Source organism: Pavona decussata, unplaced genomic scaffold (assembly GCF_977016875.1).
Source record: "Pavona decussata unplaced genomic scaffold, jaPavDecu1.1 SCAFFOLD_8, whole genome shotgun sequence".
NCBI lineage: Eukaryota > Metazoa > Cnidaria > Anthozoa > Scleractinia > Agariciidae > Pavona > Pavona decussata.
Genome location: NW_028145431.1, coordinates 1,807,186 through 1,832,977, shown reverse-complemented (window position 1 = coordinate 1,832,977; position 25,792 = coordinate 1,807,186). Strand labels below are relative to the sequence as shown.

Here is a 25,792-nt window from a genome sequence, read left to right as displayed (position 1 = left end):
CGAAGTTGGTTAAAAAAAACTCGGCACTACTTCTCGGTGTTTGGAAATCGGAGGAAACATTCTTCCTTGTGTTTGATCTTTTACTTGAAACACTTTTGCTAGGGCTGTGTGTTTTCGCTTAATGTTTGTGGACCATTAAGAGTGTTTTAGAGTGTAGACGATAACATCATATCATATCACAGGAAAGTCTTGGATGATAACGTCATAATATCGGTATCGATGTCAAAAAAAAGCCAAATTTCGTTAAATATCGTACTCGTATGGGATCGATTTGAAAATGTTGGTTTTGGCCCACGATACCTTGTTCCTAGATCTTCTGTCTTCCCCCCTGAGGAAAAACCCTGGGAATATTAAGGTTGGACTCAGCTGGGAGATTGATAAACCTCAAAGCACACCAGTCCCACAGTAGTTAGTAAAGGAAAGAAATTAATGAAATTTAAATCATTAACGTATAACGTTCGCGCCTGAAAACATGAGCATAACCTTTTGGCAACAGCATAGACACCCCTCAAATATGCACAGGCAAGAAACAGCTCAGCACACGACTACAGGGTTGTCACTTCAGTCAACTACGATGTAAATACAAACGAAAGGAAACAATGTAATCTTGAAAACAATGTGAATTTTTTCTCAACTTTATATTGTGGGTACAGGGTAAAATGTTTTGCAGTTTGCATCACGCTATCGCAGCCGTTCTGTGTCTCGTCACGCAACGCTCCTCCTTTGTGGGGAGACTAGCATCACGCGCGCACGTGGCTTTGAGGGCATTTTGGCCGTGAAAGAGTGGACCCCATCATAGCGATTTTAGCTTTTACTGAGTTTTACTTTGGGTTTGGTTTGGAATGAAAGTTCAAACTCAAAGATCTAGATTTTTCATTGGTGATCTAAGGTAATGCACAATTCCGTTTCGAATACGTAAATGTCTTTCGATAAACCTCGCTCTCCCTTGACAGAATATGGCTTTATGACATCGCCCTTAATTACCTGCTCGCGCAATGCGGAGATTTGAAATTTCTGTCATCATCTGTCGTGTTCAAAATGTCGTGCTACAGCAAACGAATGTCGTTCAGTCACAGCAAACGGTTGTTGCGGCAACAAGTTAACGAGATGGTGGTAAAAAATTTCATCGTGAAAGGAATTTTGTTTTCTTTGGTCGTTGCCTTTGTGATCTCTGGCGTGCTAAGCGATGAAGCAGATGAAGGTAAGCTGTGGTCATGTTTGAGTACAATATGGAAAACAATGCGTACATTTTAGAAATTTACACAAGGCTTTGTGTTACTTCCAGATACTCTACAGACGCAAATTGACATCAAACGTTTTGATATTTTCCGGAAATTGCAGTCAAAAGACTACCTCTGATCTGAAAATGTCTGAATCAACTTATCGTTTATAAAAAGCTGTATTCATAGTAGGCATCTTACTTCAGTTTTCGGACTTTTAACATATGAAAACGATCCATTAGCTTTTTCATATTCAGCTTTTATTCTAGTGATTCAACCTGCAGGAAGCTTCAGCTAGATTGCATTTTCAGGTGAAAATATAATTTTGATTCCGGATAAAACATAACAGGCCGTACACAGCGGGGGGCAGAGGGGGCAGCTGCCCCCGCCAGGAAAACAAATCACAAGAAAATCGACTAATTGACTGAAAAAAATTTCCTTCAATGTGAATACCAAGTAATTATTTTGGAAAATCTTTCGAGGCAAAAGCCAGTACGAGTTTTCTTATGAAAATAATGATTTTGTTAATTTAGGCTACCTATGGTTTAGAATTTGGTGTGTAAATAAAGACTGACAAGCCTACGCCACTCACTGGCGCGTGTTTTAGCCTTTTTAAAACTAGCTTATACGAGTATTATTTTTCAGCGCTAAATTGGTGTTTAAAGCCTGCGCTGCTCCCAAGTATTTGTAGCGGGTTTGGATTTAACAATCGTATATTCAACATCACACTAGTCATTTGTGCCTTATGATTTTTGATTTTCCTCTTTTGAATTCTCTTGAATTTGAATATGACCTCTTATTCTGTGTGTTCAATGACGGTGTTTTTATGCCACATAGGGCATTTCAGCCGGGTTTGGCTTGGCTCATTTAAGTGCTTGATAGTTTTAACTGAATGCCTTTCTTGTTGAGATTTGTGTTGTTAGGACAGAAATTAATCATTGCTTGTATCGTGCCATGAGCTTCATTCTGTATTTGTTGTAATGCCGGTCCCGGCTATTAGTTTTTGTCACAAGGAGTTGTGTTTCTTGGCACAGCTATTTGGTTTTTTGGTTCTCAAGTAATCATTGTAGCGTGTCAGAGTAATACTGAAAAGGCTTGAATTGTACTTAAATCGCGCCTGTGTTTGTGCAAATGCTTCGCTCCACTGTTACAGTCAGTGCGTTTGAATTGTGGAAGCTCGGTGATTTTCCTTCTTTGTTCGGGGCAGCAGTGCATCGACTATATGTTAAATTTACCATTAAATGAGAGACAAGGTTTGGTTCAAGCTAAAAAAGGGGTTAACTCCATAAAAAGTCATGACAATTTAAGACAAAAAGCGTCAGTGTGTTTTTTTTCCTCTAAAGGTCGTAGAGGCAACTTTCTGTGTAGGAGTGGAAACAAAGGGTCCTACTAGAAACCCTGTCTGCATACAGTAGACCCCAGTGAGGGGTTTGCAGAGTTTGCCCCCACAGACAAAAAACTGATGCTAGGTACGGCCCTGCATAAGGAACAATACTCTAGTTCATTGTTTAGCTATCGTTATTTTGTTCACCACGTTTAAAACATTCAAGTCCTAGCAGTATAAGTAAGTTTTGCCGCACGAACATAGATATCAATGCTTATCAATGCTAAATACTTGGTACCATCGAATTACTGACGTTTCCTTGAAAAATATGGATACTTGCAAGAAATATCAACTGTTTTGATCCCTTTCGATGCTGTCAACGTGACTGCTCACTTGAATATTTGAAGGCTCTTTTAGTGCCGAAAATCAATATTTTTCCGTTTATGTATGTGCTGTTGCACTGAGCTCAAAGGAACTATCACAGAATTAAAGTTGAAACACTGTTGCTAGGGCTGTGAGTTTTTGCTTAATTTTTTATGGACCATTATGAGTGTTTTAGAGTGTAGACGATAACATCATATCATATCACAGGAAAGTCTTGAATGATAACGTCATAATATCGGTATCGATGTCGAAAAAATGCCAATTAATTTTCGTTAAATATCGTACTCATATGGGATCGATTTGAAAAAGTTGGTATTGGCCCACGATACCTTGTTCCTAGATCTTCTCTCTTCCCCCCTGAGGAAAAACCCTGGGAATATAAAGGTTGGACTCAGCTCAGAGATTGATAAACTTCAAAGCACACCAGTCCCACAGTAGTTAGTAAAGGAAAGAAATTAATGAAATTTAAATTTTTAACGTATAACGTTCGCGCCTGAAAACATGAGCATAACCTTTGGCAACAGCATAGACACCCCTCAAATATGCACAGGCAAGAAACAGCTCAGCACAGGACTACAGAGTTGTCACTTGAGTCAACTACGATGTAAATACAAACGAAAGGAAACAATGTAATCTTGAAAACAATGTTAATTTTTTCTCAACTTTATATTGTGGGTACAGGGTAAAATGTTTTGCAGTTTGCATCACGCTATCGCAGCCGTTCTGTGTCTCGTCACGCAACGCTCCTCCTTTGTGGGGCCGGGGAGACAAGCATCACGCGCGCGCGTGGCTTTGAGGGCATTTTGGCCGTGAAAGAGTGGACCCCATCATAGCGATTTTAGCTTTTACTGACTTTGGTTTGGAATGAAAGTTTAAACTCAAAGATCTAGATTTTTCATTGGTGATCTAAGGTAATGCACAATTCCGTTTCGAATACGTAAATGTCTTTCGATAAACCTCGCTCTCCCTTGACGGAATATGGCTTTATGACGTCGCCTTTTTACCTGCTCGCGCAATGCGGAGATTTGAAATTTCTGTCATCATCTGTCGTGTTCAAAATGTCGTGCTACAGCAAACAAATGTCGTTAAGTCACAGCTAACGGTTGTTGCGGCAACAAGTTAACGAGATGGCGGTAAAAAATTTCATCGGGAAAGGAATTTTGTTTTCTTTGGTCGTTGCCTTTGTGATCTCTGGCGTGCTAAGCGATGAAGGTAAGCTGTGGTCATGTTTGATATGGAAAAAAATGCGTACATTTTAGAAATTTACACAAGGCTTTGTGTTACTTCCAGATACTCTAGAGACGCAAATTGACATCAAACGTTTTGATATTTTCCGGAAATTGCAGTCGTAAGATTTCTAAAGTTCATTTACCAAATGTGTTCTCGAAACTACCTCTGATCTGAAAATGTATGAATCAACTTATCGTTTACAATTTAAAGCTGTCTTCATAGTACTTCAATTTTCGGACTTTGAACATATGAAAACGATCCATTAGCTTTTTCATATTCAGCTTTTATTCTAGTGATTCTGCCTGCAGGAAGCTTCAGCTAGATTGCATTTTCAGATGAAAAATATAATCTTGATTCTGGACAAAACATAAGGAACAATACTCCAGTTTATTATTTAGTGTTTTAGTATATTCCTAGAATCAACTACAGGTATGCGAGGTGGTTCTCACTAAATTAATATTTTCACTATTGTTTCACTCTTATTGCTATATTTTTTGTTAAAAAATGACTAAATTAAATTGTTACTAAATATGTTAAAATAAATAGTAATTCTTCTTGATCTGTTATTTACTTATTTTAGCCCCTCCAGAAACTTGCTCGGGCATTACTGAAGCTATTGCAAAGGTAGCCTGTGATGAAAATTCTTTTTGCTATAACCCATACCCTGATGCTGTCGCATGCGCATGTAATCCTGGTTATAGTGGAGATGGCTGGAGGCTTGGAACTGGCTGCCATCAAGGTATCTTTTATATGTAAAGCTTCAACAAAAACATCTGAATGTGGTAAACCAATGCGTTAGAGTGGTTATTATTTTTGTGTTTCTGTCTCTTTCTTAAGTAAATGAGTAAATTCCATTTGCTTTAGTTTTGCTTTATGATAGGTTGACAAACCTTGTGCCACTTTCTCAACCAACGAGAACGAACTAAGCAAAATCATTCATGACTTACGGGGTGTTTACATGTGAAAACTCACACAGCTGCAAGTTTCAACATTGTGATTTGTATTGTATTTACTATGAAGGGGTGAGATTTTATTCTGCCTTTACATGAACGGACACTTCACATCAGTTGATGTGATTGTGACGCCATTTTGGATTGGATGTCGAAGACTACGCATGCGCTACCCATTCCAGACTCCCGGGAGGGTGATTTTATGCCAGAGCGAACAGTCATACCCTGTTTACATGACATTGGTATGAGTTTTCGTACCGGAATAAAAATTTTGCTCTGGTACAGTTATCTGGGTGAACTCGCACCCGTTTGACTCACTCTTGTATGAAATTTTGTGCTCGCATCATGTAAACGAATACAGAACCACAAGATGGAACTGGAGTGAACTTGTACCAGAATGAAAGTAGCGCTGGTATCATATAAGCACCCCCTAACTCGCACACCTTTTCTTGCACTTGACGCTGGTTGCACCCTAAATGCATGCATTTCTTTTGAATTCTGATTGGTTTTTGTGTTGTATACGTCTGTGGTGATTGTTTTGGTTTTGTTCTTGCGACACTTATGCAATTAAAGACCGTTCTGCAAAATATAACCACAGTGTCATATGACATGGGAGTTACGCCAGTGGTTCTGTGCAGCAGCTGTCATCTTGGATCTTGATTTCTCCAGAACCTCAGAGAAACTGTTTAAATTGACCCAAACATATTCAAAACCCATATAGTAATACTAAAATACAAAAGGTAGAAATTATTGAAATTATCCAAGTTCGAAAAACAAAATCTTTTTGCCATGGAAACGTCAAGTCATGTGAACAGCTAAATGTCCTACCAAATTGCTGTGAGATAAACTTCAGGAAAAGTCACACATCCATACAGTTTGGAGGTGTTTGCTTTGTTATGAATGTTCACTATGAGCGCGCGCCCTCTGTGCCTTCTGCCCCCTTTCCCCACCTATTGTATGTGTACTTCATGTAAGAGTTTCTACAACTTCTGTAGTAATTGCTACGCATGCATGCTAGCTGTGATTAGCTCGTCGCTATTTGCAAGCCAGCCTTAAGTTATAACTTAAGGTTCTGTTGTGAATAAATAAAACTTGAAAACTTGTGATCAATGGCTCATTCACTATTCACTGAGTCTCGCTTTTTTTACTCATGGTATTTTTTCGCAATTGTTTTTAGATGACGATGAGGAAGCTGGCTTACGGCAAAAAAGTAAGACAAGTGTTGATCGTGAACTATATATTAGCTTTGTCTAAATAAGTCACTTAATTTACCTGTGAATTTAAACCAACCACGGGAGCCAAAAGTACATCTTTTGAATTAATACAACCAACATCGCTTCTTTTTTTTAATTGTTGGCTAGTTTTATCAATGATTAGTATTGTTAATAACATTAAATGAAGAGTTTAATTCAGGGCACATGTTTTAAATATGGATCCAATGTGGACAAGAGCCGTCTCCTAAAGCAGGCTCTCGGAGAAGCTACAGCTGTATGTGGGGAAAGCAGAACTTAGCAAGTGCTCTTGGTATCCCAGAAGAAAATTTAGGGTGACCATGCATTTTTCAGAGATAATAAAGTTTCAATATGGAAAAGAAATACGCCATACATTGCTGTACATTTTACTGCTTTTTGAATTATTGTTGCTTAAATAATTATCTTTGAAAAATGTATGGTTACCCCCAATTTTCTTTTTGGATTTCAATAGCCCTTGCTAAGGTCTACCTTTCCCGCATAGTCATAAACCGCGCAAAAATACTTTAGTATTAGTTGGCGCCAATGCTCATTCTGTGTTTTTTTTTTTAGGGGCTTATATTCCAGGATCTTGGGTTCACACTGGACATTATCGTCCACCGCGTAAGTACTGTATAAAGTCAACTCTCTTTATTGCGGACACCCTTGGGACCGCGAGTTAGTGCCCTTAAAATCGAGAGGCCGTAATACAATCAACTCTAGTCTTGCGGACACCTCGCTGTTACGGACATCCCGATAATACGGACAGCAGCTCAATCCGCGGCAAAAATAAATTACAGACGTTTGACTGAAATAAATTCCTGCTATTACGGATTCTCGCTATTAAAGATACTGAGGCCCAGTTCAGACGCCGAACTTTTCATGAGCCGAACTTAATTCAAATTAAGGTCGTCCCAAATCACGAAAATCCCGCCAGTTTGATTCAGACGCCGAACTTAATTAGCCGAACTTAATTTACTTGAAGCAAAACCAATGGAAATGTCAGCGTTTTTTTATTTTATTTTTTATTTTTTTATTTGAAATACGTTATAATAATTTATGCATTAGGTTCGGCTCATGAAAAGTTCTGCGTCTGAATCAAAGCCGCTCCAAAGCCGAAATTCCCGGCTGAGCCGTTCCAAATTGAAACAGCCGTTCTCAACTGATTCAGACGCCGAACTTTTCATGTACTTAATTCGAGGTATTAGGTTCGGCTCATGAAAAGTTCGGCGTCTGAACCGGGCCTAACTCGCGGTCCCGAAGGTGTCCACAATAAAGGGAGTTGACTGTAGCGGGAATTGAGTCCAGTCAAACCTCTGTAATTTATTTTGCTGGGGATTACGCAAGATGACAACGTTTCGACCAGTTCCTGTGAACTGCATAACGCTTTCGATTCTAGTACCTGTAGAAGATTTTTCCAATATATAGAGAAAGAGCGCACGTGGGTGAACCAATGTCAATTTGGCGGGAAAACGAGATAGCCGTCGTCATTTTACTACGAATTTTTGTGAGAACGGCGTAGTGACGAAAACAAGTCCTCCGGCAAAACAGTAGGTGATCTCGTATTTTTAGAATCACCAAAGGCTTATAACTATCATAATTCAAAACTGCGTCAAGTTTGTCGCTCACAAGGAGTAAAATGAAGCTTGCTGGGATATATATATATATAAGCAATAGCCTCCATTTGGCGCGAAAATATGCTCAGATATTTGTCCGCGGATCTGTTCCCAGAAACGGAGCGGAGCGGAGCTTCGAGGAGCAGAGAATGTCCAAGGACAAATATCTGAGCATATTTTTAAAGCCAAATGGAGGCTATTGTGGTCATTTTCCTTCAAATAGTTTTTGCAACACGTAGCAACGAGCTTGGGTGCTTGAACATTTCGTTTAAGAACAGTTTACCGTCAAAAACGTTTAGAGCGTATGTTGTTTTCTGATACTGCTTTGTTTATCTCTCCTTCTGTCACAAAAGCAAACCCTTCCCCCATCTTGACATTAATTTTAATTGTAAACTTGACGCGCCTTCAAGTTTTTGAAATTGGGGAATATCACTTGGGGAATATCATCGGATATTCCCCAGTTTTAGCTGGGGTATATTCGGTCACGTGAGGCGTTTAGACCAATCGCGCGCGAGCGAAAATGTTTGATGGATTATAACTCTTCTTAGTACTTCGCTAAAACCTTGAAGGTCTCTTATATCGTGTTGCCAACACTGACGTCGACGAAATTTGTACAGTCAGTATACGCACTAACACATCACAGGAAAGCACTCGGCTTTCCTTAATGTCTACTGTGTGAAAGGGGACATCTGTACCCCTCCAATCAAAAAATTTCTCGATCTGTTCCTTGCATATATTATTTTAATAACTAAAACCTTTGTTTCAGCCAAATAATCATGTTCAAGAGGAAGTGTTTTTTTTCCATTCTAGCTCCGGAGCCATGCAAAGGACTGTTTGCCGGGTTTGGAGGCCTATTCTGCGCATCAACCGCCAATTGTTTGCAAACATATCGCCCTTACGCTTTCAGATGCGTGTGTCCTCCTGGTAAAACTGGCGTGCCATACCGCAGTTGGCTTGCGGAAGTACGCTCTGGATGCTTTTAAGGTATTTACAGACAAAATAAAGGGCGCAGTTTTGTGAACAGTAGCTGTATTCATTCCGGTCCAGGAATAACATGTACAGAAAACATAGAATATTAGTTCCCAGAAGAACGCAGCTCCGCTTAAGGACGGTGCCTACTAATACCGAAGTATTTTTGTGCGGTTTATGACTATGCGGCAAAAGCAGATCTTAGCAAGGTCTATTGGAATCCAAAAAGAAAATTGGGGGTAACCACGCATTTTTCAGAGATAATTAAACATGAATATCTCTAAAAAACGCGAAAATATAAAGCAATGTATGGGATTTTTTTCCTAAATTGAAGCTTAATTATCTCTGAAAAATGCATGGTTACCCCCAATTTTTTTTTGAGATACCAAAAGCATTTGGTAAGTTCTGCTTTCTCCGCACAGTTTTAAACCGTGCAAAAATATCCCTGTATTAGTAGGCACCACCCATAGGAAACCCGAGTATCTCGCGATGCGCAGAACGTATGCGCAGTAACAATAGTAGGCACTGTCCTTAAGCCCATTAACCTGCAAACCTTTTCTAAAGAACCCAGTCCACCGGACAGAAAAAGATGGTGGCTGTACATTTTATCACAATACCTTGCGAACCTAACACAGCCAATAGGAACAAAGAAAGCCATGTTTGTTTTTGCGAAGTTAGGCTTCCATGTACTACAACATTGTGTATGCAAGGTGTGAAGCTTTTATAACTTTTCTCCGCGTTTTTTGATTGTTTTGGGGGTTTTCGAAAGCTAAGAATTATGAATAAATGTACGAGTCGCCATCGTTTTAGATATGGTAGTTTACTCTTATTCTGAGTAAAATGTATATTTCTTTTAATCTGCTGTCCAAGGGCCTTAATGAATGACGGAATACTGACCATTCCGTTCATTTCGGAATAAGTCCCACAAGGACATGAATACCTCCTATCTATTCCGTGTATTTCTATTGCAAAAAAAGTCCCCAAAGAATGGGTGAAAGATGGAAAACTAGTGCTTTCATTAAACTATTCAAAAATATGAAATTCCTAAACCCTACTGTCAGTGGTTAAGTTTTTCTGGCAACTCTTATTTTTACATATGATCCCGAGGAAATAGCCCATGGGGAATTTTTCGGAAAAAATGGCGTCTTTCGGCTTTAGCAAGCGCCACTGATCTCGACTTGCGCAGTTGACGTGTGAACAAATCATTAAGCACGGTGCGCCACAGATAACCAATGCACAAGTTTGTATGGAGCTCGAATTCGATCGATTAGCAATTTTGCCTTAAATTGAAAACTTGTAATAAGTACAACGAAATCTCAAAAAGCAAACCATGGTGTGTTTTCTTGTACCCTTATTGCTTCTTTGAGCTCTAAAAGCCCTTCAATTTCAGTTGAGCAGTTTTTCCCCGCAGCCTTTGGTAAAAATTAGAAAAATTTAGAATTGCGTTTACGACAAACTGCGCGTTTTTCAGTACGTAGTTGAAATTAGTGCAAAACAATTCTGGCAAAACTGCTCAATTTTACTGAGAAACTGAAAACAGCGAGCAACAAATGAAGGATAAACATGGACACGTGGTCATTTCCTCCGTTTGTCGTTTGCCGTAAACGCAATTTTAAATCTTTCTGTTGTCTTATGTTCTGGGACATTATACTCAGCGGTTTATCAACATTATAATGTAATGTAATCAGAGGAAGGAAAGGTTACAAAACAGGAGTTCAAATTTTGCCCTTCAGATCATTTGAGAAGACCAATTCATAAAGCTCACTAAAAATAAGCAGGCCTACCTTACCGGCCTCATTCTAACAAATAGGCTTACGGAAACGATCAAGATCAAATGGGAATCGCTCTACCATCTGCATGTTAATCGTTTCATTGTTGAAGACAAATTACTGAAGGTGTTTTTTCTCTCTTTCTACAGGGCTTTGACACACATACTCTTTTTTATCACTTTGAAATGCCCGGTTTTTACCTTAACATTTGTCAACGGTCTGAATGATGATTTGAATCTTGAATAAAAAAAACACATTTTGTCGCTAAAACGTTGTGTGTTTATTGAGGAAATGTTTAAAGTCAGCGGGAGGCTGACAAGGAAGGAAGGAAGCTGCGGAACTTCCTTAGAGTAGTGGAGACTCGTGGTTCATGGTAGAATAGTCACATCATTAGAAAACTGAAGTATTGGATCTGTGAAAGCCAACGGTTGAATGTCGAACGTAATTTCGCCTTTTCTTTGGTTTTGCATCACTACGTTCTGTGATTGGTTAACAAAACTCGCGCCACTTTCTCAACCAATGGGAATCCAAACCAAGACCAATCGTGTTTTGGCCGCGTTTTCCCGCGCTTGACGCCGGTCACATGTATTTGCTTCAAGTTCTGATTGGCTCGTTGTGTTGTTTACATCAGTTGCGATTGGCCAGAGTGATTACTTTGGCGCCCTGGTTTTACAAACCATTATGGCCTTGTGCGCTAACATATGAAGGAAAAAAATTCTTACGTTGGAGGACCAAATGTTAATAATATTTCGTGTGGTTGCATTCAAATGTGAGCTTGATCCGGAATCCGTGGACGCAACTGAGTCATCCACTCCAGGTCTGCATGGCCAGGGCTTCAGTTTTGACTCGATAAAATTGATCTTTTAACGGGTAGTTTCCCTATGTGCGTCTCATAGGGAGTAAGGAATGTAGTAAATGTATTTTATTTCGATCTTCAGACTGAGTTTTTCACCCCCGAGGGGAGGGGAAACTCCAATATAAAAGTTCAGGGGTTATCGTCGTACCCCTTAGGGGCTAAAATTCGTGGTTTGGTACCCCTTAGGGCTAAATTCTGAAATGACTTCCATCAGAGGTGTGGACGGTGGCACCGTTTAGGGTATTGAGCCGGAAAATACGAGAAGAGGTTAATGTCAGTCAACTGTCAGTTTTTCAGGGCAATTAGAGCCTACTGCAGTAGGGGACTTGCGGCGTTATGCTGGCACTTGTCCCTTTTCTGGTGACGCAAAAAACTTTAAGAATAAATACTGGGTGACAGGTGATAAAAACAAGTGGTAACAATCATTCGTATTTTGGTAGTTTTTGTTGTCGTAGAGTTTAGCGTCAAGACCGGGTTATTTTCTGAAGTACCATGACTAAATAAAGTTACTATGAAGTTACTATATATCATAAAAACTCGGCTCGCACGAACTTGTGCCCAGTGTGATGCGACGTTTCATGGAGTATTATATCGATAATATATGAAAGCTGTGATTGGCGGCTGACCAGCGCGGCTCACAAAATTCAAAATGGCGGTTCCTGGGAGGAGATCGTTCCAAAAGTCGTGTTGTCTTTTAAGGCCCATTCAGAGACAGCTCGTTACAAAAGCAGCTACAGTTCAAGATGAGAAAGCGGAAAAGAAAATCCGAAGAAAGGAAGAGAGAAAGGAAATGTAAGCACTGATCGTTCAGGGCATGTATTGTAATTTTATTTGAGCCAACTAGCGATTGGTCACTGACCTTTATATATGTCTGAGCTTAGCTTGTAAATTGATCAATGTTTTTCTTACGTAGAGTCAAAGAGATAACCAAGGGATATTTTGCTGATCTTCGTGGTAAGAAAATAGAATTACCACACTTAATGCATATATCAATCATTTTTTTGCACTGCATTCTCAGTAAAATTGTAAATGGTTTGAACCCAGGAGTCATGTCATAAGTACGTAAATTATGATCATCCGGGTGAGTGTAGTTCTGAGAAGGACTGTTTGTGGTGACTTTGACTGACGTTTCGACAACCTGAGCGGAAGTCATCTTCAGAGTCAAGTGAATTGTGGAACGTCAGTAGGTGGTATATACGTCTCTGGTTGTTAACCTGATTGGTCAACGAAGTCCAGATGTTATTGGTGGTTCGTCAGTAAGCCGTGATGTTATTGGCTGTGAAGACTGTAAAAAGTGATTGGTGCGTTTCAATCCGTCTTTTGTTAGTCAAAAAGTCCGTGGGTCTATTGTTAGTAAAATGTCTATTGTTTGTTTGTTTCGTTGTTGTTGTCAATAAGTCGTTTGTATGGTGCAGGTAGTTGTAGGCAACGGTTGAGTGGCGTTTGTTCTAAGTTAGTAAACCAGCTTTCCAGAGTGAGTCATTGATAGTAATTTGTACAGTAGGTAATGCACTTGGCAGAGTCCCAGTCGATTCTGTGGTTCGTTTGTAAATGGTGCTCAGCAATGTGATTGTTGATATCACCATTTCTAGTTGCTCGTTTGTGTTCAGTCAGTCGTACGTTAAAATTTCTGCCGGTCTCACCAATATAAGTGGCCTGGCAGTCGCAGCATTTGATCTTGTAAACTGCTCCCTGTCTGCGGTTAGGTTCGTCTTTGTCCTTTACTTTGGTCAGTAGTTGTCGTAAAGTGGTTATAGGTTATAGATAATATTTTGCAAATGACAAGCTATAATTAAACTTTTTAAGCGACATATCTGAAGACGATAACTTTTTAAAAGTCTGGGTATCCATGCTAAATTTAGGGACTTAAAGTGCCCATATCGGAAATTTTTTTATTTTCTTATCTAAATCTAAACATCACCCTAAGAACTTCAGTGAAAAAATTTTTCCATTTGCATAAAACGCAAATTTTTTATGAATTTTATAAGGTGTTCAAATTTGCCGCCATTTTGGCCCACCATTCGCATTAGTCTCCTCTCGGTTTAGCAAGAGCTGTGACGTAGATTCAGCCTTTCTCTGGATCTCACTGAAAACAAGTCGCGGTATTTCTGCACGTTTCTCGAAAATGCCGGAAAGATGTGTTGCAGCGAGATGTGGAAACATCAAAGACGAAGCGAATGGAATAAGCATGCACAGGATTCCTTTCTTTGGCACCACATGCCCGCAAAGACTGAGGAGGTGAAAGAAATGGATCGATTTTATGCTAGAGTGAAGGTAGATGTGGACGCGCGCCTGGAAAGACCTCGTCCTTGTGCATGTGCTCGATGCACTTCAATGACGAGGATTTCACAAGGCTGATGAATTCAGGTTTAAACTTAAAACGTGAACTGAAGAAGGATGACATCGCGTTTTTGTTTATCCTTTAAAAAAGCTAAGCGAAAGGAAGACGAAGACCAAGAGCCACCTTCGAAGAGGAGCACGGAAAAGCAAATGGTAAGCTTTCGATGCTGAATATTCACACCCGCTTGTGACATTCTAAGCGTTGTAACTTTCTGAGGTTTATAGTTTGACCTCACTGTTAACTCAGTCGCAAGTTTTATAAAATATGGCGTAATTGTTTTGGTATATATTCTCATAGATCGTAAGATCCGGGAAGTTTCGTTTTAGACCAAGCTCTCAAAAAATACTAGTACAAATGCTACCACTGATGTAAATAGATCGATGCCAGAACAGTCGCACTTGGCGAACACAGGAAACATTGTAAACCACGATGTAGATAAGGTTGATAAACTGCAGCAAGAATTCAACGAGCTCAAACAAATATTGTACACACATGTGTTGCAGAATTCTGCAAACAATAAAAATGTTGAAAAGTATAACAGCGTTATCTCTGAAAACCTAACCACCACAACGGGGCCAGTTCAAAATAAAAAAGAGCACAAAACAAATGACAAGCACAAAGAGCGCAGAAAAGAATTGGCTAAAAAACGGATTGAGACACAAAGAGAAAAACACGAGAAATTCATGAAGAATTTTTCAAACAAACAACTTAGCGACAGCCTGTTAGCGTTATTTCTAAAGGGCTCAAATTTGTCCCGACACCGGTGACAGACACGAATTACATTAGACACCAACTCTTGTTAGACTTCGAACATTTCGCAAGATGTATGCGCCTAAAAGATACAATGGATTTCGTAAACTGTGGGACAGTGACAAAAAGGAAATTCACCTGTTCATTGGACAAGCTAACAACTTTCAATATGCTAGTAATATACATAGCTACAACACAAGATATGCAGCTAAGCATAATCTTTATAAGCCGAACGTAAGAACTAATGTAGGTAAACAATTAATCTCCTTCATGGCAACCGATATTTGGAAAGACCTTCCAACTCCTTTAAAAAAACTCATACAAAGTGTGTCTGCTTTTCCGAAACAAATTATACATTATTTACTGTCAGAACAACAAATGAACTAATTTTCTTTTATGCTGACCTCGTAACATACGTTAACTTTTTTTACAATTAATAAGTTCTTCCTTCCTTTTGCTTTTTCATTTTTTTTTTCTTTCTTTTCTTTTCTTTTCTTTCTTTTTTGCCTGCTATCTAGAACCTAAATTAGCCAGGGAGCTAACAAGACAACCTAATGGTTTATTTAGCTTCCTTGCTTTACACTTTAATTTAACTAATAATTAATTTAATTTATATAACACCACTAAAAGATTGTAATAATCAACATGTAAATAGAAAAAAAGCACAAATAAACATTACATTACATCCATCCTACAATTAAATTTACGGCCGAAATTTCAGAGAACGAGACAAGCTATTATTATCACAGTTCAACACGTGTCCTTCCTGTAGTTCTGCGAGAACAATGTCGCTAGTCAGCGCTTCCCAATTGCCTTCGAGTTCCTTGCAGCAGTAGCACTCGCTGATATTTGCTAGCAGATCACCGCTACAGTTACCACAAGCACATCTACATGGAAAATTATTCGTTCGAACGTATGTGAGTACTTGGCCATAGTTTTGACAGATAATAATGAAGAGCGCGTATGCAAAATGCAAGGTGAGAACTTTACCATCCACTAACACGCACTCTATTCTCCAAGCGTTTCGTTAAATCTTCCTCGAGTCGTCGCTTCTCCTCTTGTTCCTTGCCTTATCTTTTTAGCCATTCTTCGTCTGCTATCGGCTCGTCCGCGTACGGTTCGAGTATATCATCATCTTCACACGTAAGTCTTATTACTTGTTTCGTGGACGCCATCTTTCGCCTCGACTGCGAGGCTTTCAAATTCGTCCGAGCTGCTTTCTTCAGCGGTTTGCTCACTTTCCGTGTCAGATAAGTTTTCTGCCATGGAATTTACTCATTTGGAGCTAAGTTTTTCCTTCCTACCTGTGAATCTGACGATTTTCTTTCTGCCGCGAATGTGCTGTACTGAACTGGTCAAGTGAGTGCATAGACTCGAGAGTTCCTGAATGTACATCACAGACCATGTCACGTGGCCCTATTGTGAGCCCGTTGGCATTCTCATCAGCGCGGCGGGTGGACCGCAATAAAATAGGATTTTAACGATTTGTAAAATTCATAAAAAATTCGCGTTTCATTCAAATCGAAAAATTTTTTCGCGGACGTTATTCGCGTAATGTAACGGTTCAGATGAGAAAATAAAAAAAATTCCGTTATGGGCACTCTAAATGTAGTCAGAACATTTGGTACGTGCAAACCGCCATCCATATAGTCCTGGTACATTACTTGCCTTTTTATTTTGTCAGGTTTTTTGTTCCATATAAAATTAAATAAATAGTTGGTGATCAACTTGACACTCGCTTCTATAGGCATGCTCGACATTGAAGCCGAATAAATCAGCTGTGGAATTCCTAAGCTTTTAAAAATTAGACATCTACCAAGCAGAGTTAGACTTCGGGATCTCCAGAAGTTAAGCCGGTTGTCCATTTCTACAGATCTCCATGTTGGCTGACTGTATTATGCTACTCAGAATTTACATGGTTTTAGCAACAACCTGATACAGCTCGTATTATAACTAGGAAAATGTATGCAATTTAAATTATTTTTGAATAAGAAGATGTGTCAGACCTGTTTCTAGAAGAGACCCCTGCTGGTTCGACTCTTGTAAGTGACCACTGTGTTTTAAAAATGGCAAATTTGCTAGCCTGAGTGCAAACAAGCTGTCTTAAAAATACTCTGGGGTAAAGTAGAACACAAAAGCAAAATTGTCAACTGTTGGCTCTTGCAAAACTTGCTTCTAAAACAGTATTCTTCTAGACAAGTGTAATTCATTAAGGTCTGAAGTGTCCGTGATGAGAGGTGAGGTGACTAGTCAAATGGTAGAAGGCGTAGAAGAAGGCAATGGTCATGTAGGACAAGAAGCGATGGTGTGATCAGGGAGTTTGCTAGACTGCAAGCAGTCCCTTTCTGGTTAGTCGAGATGGTGTGCTCATAGCGCAGCGAGACTGGAACGAGGAGAAATAAACGAGAAGAGACTGTGCTCGACTCCCTGTTGATGGGCGGAGTTGGTGCAGGAGCCAGTACGGTTCCACTCACGGTAATAATTGCGTTGGTGGGTATTGTGGTTGTTTGTGGCCGGGGCGTTGGTGTGTGAGAGGTTGTTGTTGCTGGCAGTGGGCGATTGGGCCGAAAGACGATTTGACTCTGTGATATTGAAATGTTCTATCTCGCTAAAGTCGTCGTCCCAGTCGGCGAGACCGGCTTCGATGCGATCCAAACAGCAGCATGAAAGGATAGGACGGCGTGCCAGTGATATTTTGAAGCCAGCCGCATTAGAGACATCAAATGTTGCGTCATCAAGGCTTGTTTTGGGGGCGTTTTCGATGTTAGAGTATCTAAATAGCCAAACACGAACTCTGCGGTCGAGAGGTCTTTAAACCTCTTACAGGAAAGACCGAACGGCACATGCAAATGGGGCCATTCTTGAGGGTGCAAAATACGGGTATTGTGGTCCAGTTGTCCCTGTGACTACTTACTCGAGTTGACTCCGGAGCGAACCGTGTCCAGGGAAGGCACTGTTCCCGGCTTTGTCGGGCTTGAAGGCAACAGAGAGCGCACCTTTGACTTGGCCTCTAGCTCCAGCAAACGAATCTCGAGTTGTTGCTTCTCACTTTGAAGATTGAGGAGCTGTAAATATGCAGAAGAGCTGGGGGATTGGATGGGCGATGGTGAACCTCGTGGTGTGTGATGGCATCGACGGTCGACGCAGGATTTACGGTTGGCGCGCTGTTTGGTGGCCGCGATAGAGAAGGCAAATCGTATATGAAACCAGTGGGCAGCGACGGAGCCTTGGTTTGACGCTTCCCAGCAGCTCGGGACATAACAAGCGAAGAAAATTCAGCGAAACGGAAAGCAGTGATAAATCAAACAGCTCAATGAACGAGTGAACGAAACTAAAGGCGATCAAATTACTCAGTTCAATCAGTCAACGCCAGGCGGGAACGGTGTGGGGTCCTATGGCTAATTAAGTTATTCCTCTTGAATATGAACCCTTAATTAGGTCATCCATGGGTAAATGCCCCCAGTTTCTCAACTTTACTAAAATTGTGATGGTATTGACAAGATCACTAGTAGACAGTTTTGCAGTTTCATGGAGCCAAATTTTCAGTTATATCCTGTTTACATGTATCAGATCTTTGATAATGATACTTCTTTATGAGGTTTTTGGAGAACAAGTATTTTTTGCATAATAAAAAGACCACTGCATTTTCTTCTGTTTAGAGTTCCGTAAGAATGGTGGTAAAAGATTCTTTGCTCTTGGAAGACCTAGTGAAGTGAAGGTAGGTTTAATATCAAAACTGATGAAGAGCCTAATATTAAATTTGACTATTTGACGTTGCTTTCAGTAATGGCTCATTTTTACTGACAGTTTTTGTACTTCAGTATTCGAAGGGCTGATTAGCACATCAGTCTTGTTGTTGAATTTTATGCTGATTTTTCATGTTGCTTAAAGTGCCTGAATATTTACATGTGGTCTTCAATTTAATTGAAGATTATTGTTCCAAAGTGTCTGTTGTTCTGCTTCATCTACTGATTTGACAATTTGGTTTCATTTTTCTTAAAATTAAACTGAACAAAAACCAGCAGAAAAAAGCTGAACAAGATGCCTGCTATACTGGCATTACGCGAGATGCTGGGGCTGATTCATTTATTCCAACTGTATGCTTCGCCGATTGATAAAACTATCCTTGCTAATGGAATAGTTTCAGTCACGACGATCGCGTTACGTTGTTTTCCGTGTGTTACGCGACTCAGACTATCAGCGGAAATTTGTCAAATTCCATTACGATAACGTAAGGTTCTCAATGACCTCTTTTCAGTCTCGCGTCGTGGTGTAAGACTGTCAAACAAAGCACGATTCCTTCACTAAGAACTCACCAATTTCCACCGTTTTACGTGTCGGGTGCTTCTTAGAAGTTATTCTTTCGATTTACCGCTTCAAAATGGTGAAATTTCCGTTTGAAAACGGCACACTTGAGTCCAGAACATGTTAAAACAATATGGCGCGACTTAATCCGTCTTTAATAAATATATCAAATGATGCATTGACGTCACACAGGTAGGGGTGAGTGGGTCCCCTCCCTCGCGATATAAGCGACAAGAATGGATTTTGATTGGCCTGCTTCTGTTGAAGACAATCAGAACAATACACCCCGAGTAGGAGAGGGGTGAGTTTAATGAATAAATTAATGTACCGATTTGTAGCTACGAGGAAGAAAAAAAAAAAAAAGAAATCGACCCGTTTTTAGACACGGTATGCCCCTTCAGGGCATCCCGCGTAAAAACACAGTACTAAACATTCTATTAAGTATTAAAGTGGAGACCACATGCAAAAATTCAAACTCTTTAAATGAGCAAAAAGAAAAATTGGCTGAAAATTTGATTGAGACAGGTACATGTTGCAGCTCTAAGTTTATTGTTGTATTTTTCACAATTTAAAGAGTGTTTTAATACAGGTTACTTTTAATCTAACTAACTACACCTTTTGCTGCTCATTTACGCAAAATATACATTCATTTACGTCAACAGTCGAAACTATACGACAAATATACGTTCATTAGCACTTCCATGAACTTCATTAACGCGAATGAACTTTCAATAACGCTACTTGCATTTGTATTAATATTCAATAGCATCAACGGATGAACAGTTGCACCTTTGGACAATCAGAGATAGCAAATGCACTGTCAATCTCGCGCAATGGTTAATCATTAACACCGATGCAAAATCAATCGCATGGTATGACAATCAACTGTGTATTAGAGACATACAATAATGCAATTTGCATAGAGACGCACAATCAATTGCACCTTCATACAATTGTTTATTCGAAATGGTCAATCATTAACATGAACCGACAAACGTTAGTATTTTTCGAATAAACACAGGGCTTCTGATAATTCGTGGGAAAAAAAGTCAAATTTCGCGGGTTTTTGGAGACAAATTCGCGGAGAAAACGGCCGATTTCGCGGGAATTTTGGGGGCAAATATTTGCCATATAGTTTCAACTGTTGACGTAAATGAATGTATATTTTGCGTAAATGAACAGCAAAAGGTGTAAAAGGAACTCTAAACATCGAGCCTGGAAACTTCTACATGAATAACAAAAAGACAGAAACAAAAAAAAAAAGATTGAAACAGTTTATCTGATGTTCTGTAATTGTGTCCCTTTTGTGTAAATGCAGGATTCGCTGCCTTTTCCTAAGCTCAAAGGAAGGAATTTGGGGAAAAAAGAAGTTGATTTACAACAAGTTTTTCCTGGACATGTCACACTGCTGTTGCTATGGTTTCGAGGTTTTGGTGAGGTATGACTATGCTGTATGGTCTTAAGATGTCCTTAATTAATTTTCCATCAGGGTTTTAATTTCATGTAGATTTTTCAAGTTGTTAAGATGGCAAAACTGAAAATTAAATTAAATTTGTTTGAAATGACGTTATGAATAGTTATTACTGACAATAACCTTGGAGTACAAGGTTGGGTTTTCTATCGGCCAGTGGTTAACAAATCACAGCCAAATTAATTCACCTTTTAACAGAAAAAAGGAATGAGTACATTTATAGACTAATTAATTTCGTAGGGGGCTGAATGAATGCAGCTGGAAAACAACTTGCAATATTTAATTTGCATCAGGTAGATTTATAACAACAAAAATAAAAAAATTGTAATTTAAAGAATTTAACTTTTCAAGGATTGAGGATAATTTATGGTTAAATAAGACGGGTTATTGTCCGGATGCCAGCAACTTGTAAAAACATGAGCACTTCTATTCATGAGATTTTACAATATATTTTTTTTACTTTAAAGGGACAGTATTACGCTATTTTTAGTAACACATTGAAAATCAAAAAGACGCTATTCGGTTGATAGCAGCCAAGATATAATGACCAAAATTTCCATTAAAAGACTATCAGAATGCAAATATTTTCGCCGGCAGATGACCATTGAAATTAAAAAATGGGTTCAAATTTGAAAATGTCTGGCCGACGTTTTCAATTTTCGCTGTCGTAACGCACTAAAAATCGGTTGTACTATATTTTGGTTCAACCTTTCGTCTAAGTACAATCACTATTAATATTTCTTGAAATTAGCAATTTAGAAATTAATTAACACAGTGTTCAAAGTTCAAATTTAGTGAGTTTTTGCCCAAAATCATGATATCTCCCATGATGCTGCCCCTTTACAGTCAACCCAGGTCACGCGTGAACGATATTTTTGAAATTTGAACGGAGTTTTGAAATTTACATCTCAGTTTTGAAAATCGCCAACGAGATTTCAGAGTTCCCGTATAAATTTCCCTAGCTTACTGACGGTATAAAGCTATGAATTTTTCTTTACATTGCAAAATTGAATATTTCAAGAATAACAATTGTTTCCCAAGTATTTTGAACATTTTTTTTAAGTTAATGCGTCTTTTTCGCAACGATTTCCAGAGAAATGTCCAACATTCAATTCACACGTCGGACATTACAAAGAGAAATTCGAATGTTCATTTCATTCTTGGAAATACTGTTCACGCGTGACCTGGGTTGACTGTAAAGATTCTTACTCCTGAATAAAACATAAATTATAAATAGTAATTTCCTCCTTGGTTTGTTTTGCAGGCAATGTGTGACAAGTATAGACTTCCATTTGTGGAAAATTTTCAATCAGAACCACTTGCACAGCATTATGAGGTATGCAAGTTAGCACGTGGTGGGGTTTGCAGTGGTTTATTAAAATTGATGTGCTCGAAGTTGAAAATTAATTTAACTTAATATGATTTTGCCTAAAATTGATCATGTAGGACCAACTAAAATAAAGCATGGTTTCTTTGTTCTCTGTTTGAGCCAAAACAAAAGGAAACAGCTGTGTGTTGGGTCCTTTTTAGTTTCTTGAGCTTTTAACCAATTAGGCCTTAGCTTAACCACCCAAGGAGACTCACGCCTCTACCATGAGGTGGATAGTTTTCCCTTCCCACTCCCCCTTTGGGTTTCGCCTCGGTAACAATATTTTAAACTCATGAAAGCCCACTGTGTCCTTTACAAGGTAAATGAAGTGTTCTTGTATTGATGACGGCATCACATAGCGTTGTTTGCTTGACTTGTATGGCTGTCATATTTGATTTGCTATTGAGTTCCAGTACATGTACATGTGAATCACAATAGTTGAACCAAAATTAATTGACAGTGAATTGAAAAAGGATTGTTAAAATAGACTACATTACACAAGTTAGACTTTGTCTTAACAAGTAGTTACACTGCCACAGACAAGACAAGTTAGTTACACACACATTGGATAAGTTAACTAAAACAAAACTTAGAAAACAGGGGGGGGGGGGGGGACTCAACATTTTGGTTGATATGCCCACTGAAAGCTTAAAGTTGACATACATGTAGCAATGTCTCTTGATGGGTGACAAGATTTTTTAAACCAAAATGTGTCCAAGAAAAAAGTTAAAGCCTTTGGCCAAGCTGCTGAGGATATTTTCAAAAACATAATTTCTGAGGCGGCTAATATAATATAATTATTTTCTTTCTCACCCTTGTATGCCCAAGGCACAGAACCTTTCTAAAATTGTCTAGCAAGCCTTCCCATTAACAGGAAATTTGGCGCTTAGAACTGTGTGATCAAGTGGAATCTGATGTTGTAATATTTAGAGGGAAGCCATTCAATGAGCTGGTGGAGGTTCTACAGGTCCTTCTAGATCCATTTAGAGATCAAAAGTTCTTGAATTTGCTAGCCTCCCTCATAAAGACACTTTTTTGGCTCGTCCCTCAATCTTTCCTCCAAAAGAGCATCTGTGAGGGAGGCAAGGAATTTGCAATCATTTATGTCGGTTTCTGTGGAGCTAGGCAAACTTGACCAATTGGGGAATTTAGAACAAGAACAAACTAAGTGGCAAACTTAAATGTAAAGCCAAGTCAAGAAGTTAAATTAATTTTGCCTGGTTTACACTGACCTGCAAGTTGAAAACTCCCCTCACTGCAGCAACTTCATCTATGGATTGAAATAATATTATTTAACTTCCAATGGTTCTGAAACATTCAGTCTGCACATATAGGGCACCTTACAAAAGATTGTTATCAGGTTTTATATGGGTGCGTGCAGATATGCAGTCTGAGTGCCATATGAATGTATTGTAAGTTATGAATCATGTTTTTCTTGCAGGTAAATGTAGTGGATGGATGGTTCTTCAAACCATTCAGCAGATTCTTTGAAAGAAATCTGAGAAAACAAAGGGCTGTAGAGAGACATGTAAGTGTAACCCTTTAACATTTTTTGCTTTAATTATTCATTTGCCAGCGAATGTTAACTTTACTTGCTTGATACAAGAAGAGAATATCCTATATCTAAGAAGGAAAACAAACAGTGTCAGGTACAACGTTTAATAGAAGTAGTTTCTGGCGGTGTAGTTGTATCCAATAGTTACTGGATTGTTTATCGAGTAGTTGTATACAATAATTACTGCATATGTATGATCGAGTAGTTGTATCCAATAGTTATTGGATTGTATATTGAGTAGCTGTATCCAATAATTATTGGATCTTATATTAAGTAGAACAGGTATCCGATGATTCTTGGATATGTATATCGAGTAGTTGTATCCAATAATTATTAATATGTAGTTGTATCCAATAATATTATTATAATTGGATTTTATATCAAGTAGTTGTATCCAATAGTTATTGCACTGTATATAAAGTTACCGTAGTTGTGTCAAGTAGTTGTAGTTGTATATTATATAAAACAACTTTTTTTAGTGTCACGGTTCCAAGGAAATCTAGTCTAGACTAAATTCTTCCAGCAACTGATTGGTTTCCTGGAAAATGATACCCTATTCTAGACCAAAACTTTCTTATTTCTATACCCTAATCCAGACTAAACTGCTTGAGAACCATATCCTTCACAGTCTGTGGCACATAACCCATACAGCTTATGTATGGGAGTACCTCCCCTCGCCCCCCCCCCCCCTTGCCTTTTGACAGTTAATCTCAAAACAGGGATAGCATTTGCATTGAAAAACAGTTTCCCCTACACACGGAAATTCATAAAGTAAAACAAAAACACACGACCATAGTCAGTTATTATAAAAACTGGCAAACAATCAAGTAACTACCAACAGTAACAAGAAAAGTCAACAGTCAAGCCGTCACAAAACTTTATTCACATTACGATCAACTTTTTGTTCTCTATATTTTTTAGGACACCTTCCTCTGTTTCAATGGTAACGCAAAAGCAATCAAGGAAAAATTTCTGGAAAACACAATTGTTGGACACGCATTCCTGGTGGACTGTAATGGGCTTGTCAGATGGAGAGCGCATGCAAACCCAACAGATGAAGAAATAAAATTCATGTTGGACTGTTCTAAATTATTACTGAAAGATACACACAGGACTCTTAGGAGGTGACCTTAGAACAGGCTTCCACTAGCAATGCTTCATCTTCCTCCTAGATAAACCTGGGTGTTTCATTCTCCATTGAAACCACTTTCAGACAAATGATCAGCGAGCCCTGATTAAGCGGTACTTTTCGGAGTGAAACTGTTTATTATCTCGTAAAGTGGTCTATGTTTTCTACATGGAATTTGAGCCTGTGGATCAAATCCTAAGTTTGACCATTCAAATGAAGAGTACCAAATAAATATTTTCTTGTTATTTGTTCAATACAACTGTTTTACGATAAATACGTGTCAAAATTCCTACTTGCTGATTGGCTCATAGCTATTGTCTGTAAAAGAACAGACAATAAAAAGGATATGAGATGTAACGCTCGCGCTTTTTCAACGGAAAATAAAGGCAATATATTCCACTCATACTTTTCCCACGTAATTGTTTTCTATGGTCTACATCACATATTCTCTTATAAACCTTAAAATGATGCTATAAAAACATTAATGTTCAAAACTTGACGCCTTCAGCTCATGGTTCCACTTGAACATTATTTTAACGACATGGTTTTGTGGTCTATAAGACCATAGACCATAATAGCAAACTGCCATCCATTTGTTAATAATATAATCATCAGAAAAATCCAAATCCAATTGTCCAACTGATTCATCATTATCACTGGGGAAATGTACTGATAAATCTGTCGGGTTTTTTTTCCATGTGCGTTATGTTGTAGTTTTTGAAATTATTAATTTTAGTTAAAAACACTATGGTCAACCTACACTGTAGGTCAAATTATTTCAAAGTAGGCTTGTCAAATTAAGCTGGGTTAAACTTCCCAAAACTAGGGGATGACTAATATAAAGGGATCTTCAACCTGATTTGTATTTTTAAATTTTTTTTATAACCCTGCCCACCCCCAACAAAAAAAACCTTGCCCAATTTTTCATCCAAGCCCTTAAAACAAAATCCCTTTTTGGACTGCTGGTAGTAAACTAGTTTGAAACTATTTTGAACTTGTTTGTAAAACAATTAATTTTTGACGCGCCTTACTGTAGCCACCCAACAAACTTTTTTACAAGTTAGCCAATCAGGATACATGAATTTGATTAACGGTCACCCTCCTTGCAAAGTCCAACAGGCAAGTGACCCAACAACAAATTATTGAAAACACATTGTCACCCGCCTTGCAAAGTCCAACAGGCAAGTGACCCAACAACAAATTATTGAAAACACATTGTTTTGTATTTTATGGCTAACTTGTAAAAAAAGTTTGTTGGGTGGCCACAGTAAAGTGCGTCGCACTGTAATAGTACAGTACTTTAGTGGAAAGTGGAGATTCTGGAC

General features: G+C 38.8%; 2 protein-coding genes and 1 long non-coding RNA gene across 5 annotated transcripts; all 3 read left to right on the top strand.

Moving 5' to 3' along the window:
* The first annotated feature begins 864 nt into the window (after positions 1-864).
* Positions 865-10,961, top strand: LOC146488831 (uncharacterized). Of its 3 annotated transcripts, none has more exons than XM_085114021.1 (6): positions 865-1,201; positions 4,739-4,897; positions 6,286-6,318; positions 6,911-6,961; positions 8,764-8,937; positions 10,841-10,961. In XM_085114021.1, the coding sequence occupies exons 1-5, from the start codon at positions 1,039-1,041 to the stop codon at positions 8,934-8,936; spliced, it is 579 nt and encodes a 192-aa protein (XP_084970147.1). In that variant the 5' UTR covers positions 865-1,038; the 3' UTR covers position 8,937; positions 10,841-10,961. The 3 variants fall into 3 exon arrangements, with proteins under 3 accessions (XP_084970147.1, XP_084970158.1, XP_084970156.1); XM_085114032.1 differs by lacking the exon at positions 865-1,201 and adding an exon at positions 3,787-4,140; XM_085114030.1 differs by lacking the exon at positions 865-1,201 and adding an exon at positions 3,787-4,155.
* On the top strand, positions 4,167-4,717 carry LOC146488832 (uncharacterized). The gene is made up of 2 exons (XR_014865503.1): positions 4,167-4,450; positions 4,481-4,717. It is a non-coding gene; the product is annotated as an uncharacterized LOC146488832 (long non-coding RNA).
* A 1,190-nt stretch (positions 10,962-12,151) lies between the features above and the next one.
* On the top strand, positions 12,152-24,870 carry LOC146488830 (uncharacterized). Its single transcript, XM_085113999.1, has 7 exons — positions 12,152-12,339; positions 12,461-12,501; positions 18,298-18,356; positions 20,262-20,381; positions 21,679-21,750; positions 23,225-23,311; positions 24,260-24,870. Exons 1-7 carry the CDS (start codon positions 12,197-12,199, stop codon positions 24,464-24,466), a joined length of 729 nt encoding a protein of 242 aa, XP_084970125.1. The 5' UTR covers positions 12,152-12,196; the 3' UTR covers positions 24,467-24,870.
* Positions 24,871-25,792: the final 922 nt, after the last annotated feature.

Coding starts and splice junctions, on each gene's coding strand:
- LOC146488831 (XM_085114021.1), top strand. CDS start 1,039: ATGTCGTGCTACAGCAAACGAATGTCGTTCAGTCACAGCAAACGGTTG. Junction 6,319..6,910: donor AGCTGGCTTACGGCAAAAAA/GTAAGACAAGTG, acceptor TTTTTTTTTTAG/GGGCTTATATTCCAGGATCT. Junction 6,962..8,763: donor TGGACATTATCGTCCACCGC/GTAAGTACTGTA, acceptor TTTCCATTCTAG/CTCCGGAGCCATGCAAAGGA.
- LOC146488830 (XM_085113999.1), top strand. CDS start 12,197: ATGGCGGTTCCTGGGAGGAGATCGTTCCAAAAGTCGTGTTGTCTTTTA. Junction 12,340..12,460: donor AAGGAAGAGAGAAAGGAAAT/GTAAGCACTGAT, acceptor TTTCTTACGTAG/AGTCAAAGAGATAACCAAGG. Junction 18,357..20,261: donor GAAGACCTAGTGAAGTGAAG/GTAGGTTTAATA, acceptor GTGTAAATGCAG/GATTCGCTGCCTTTTCCTAA.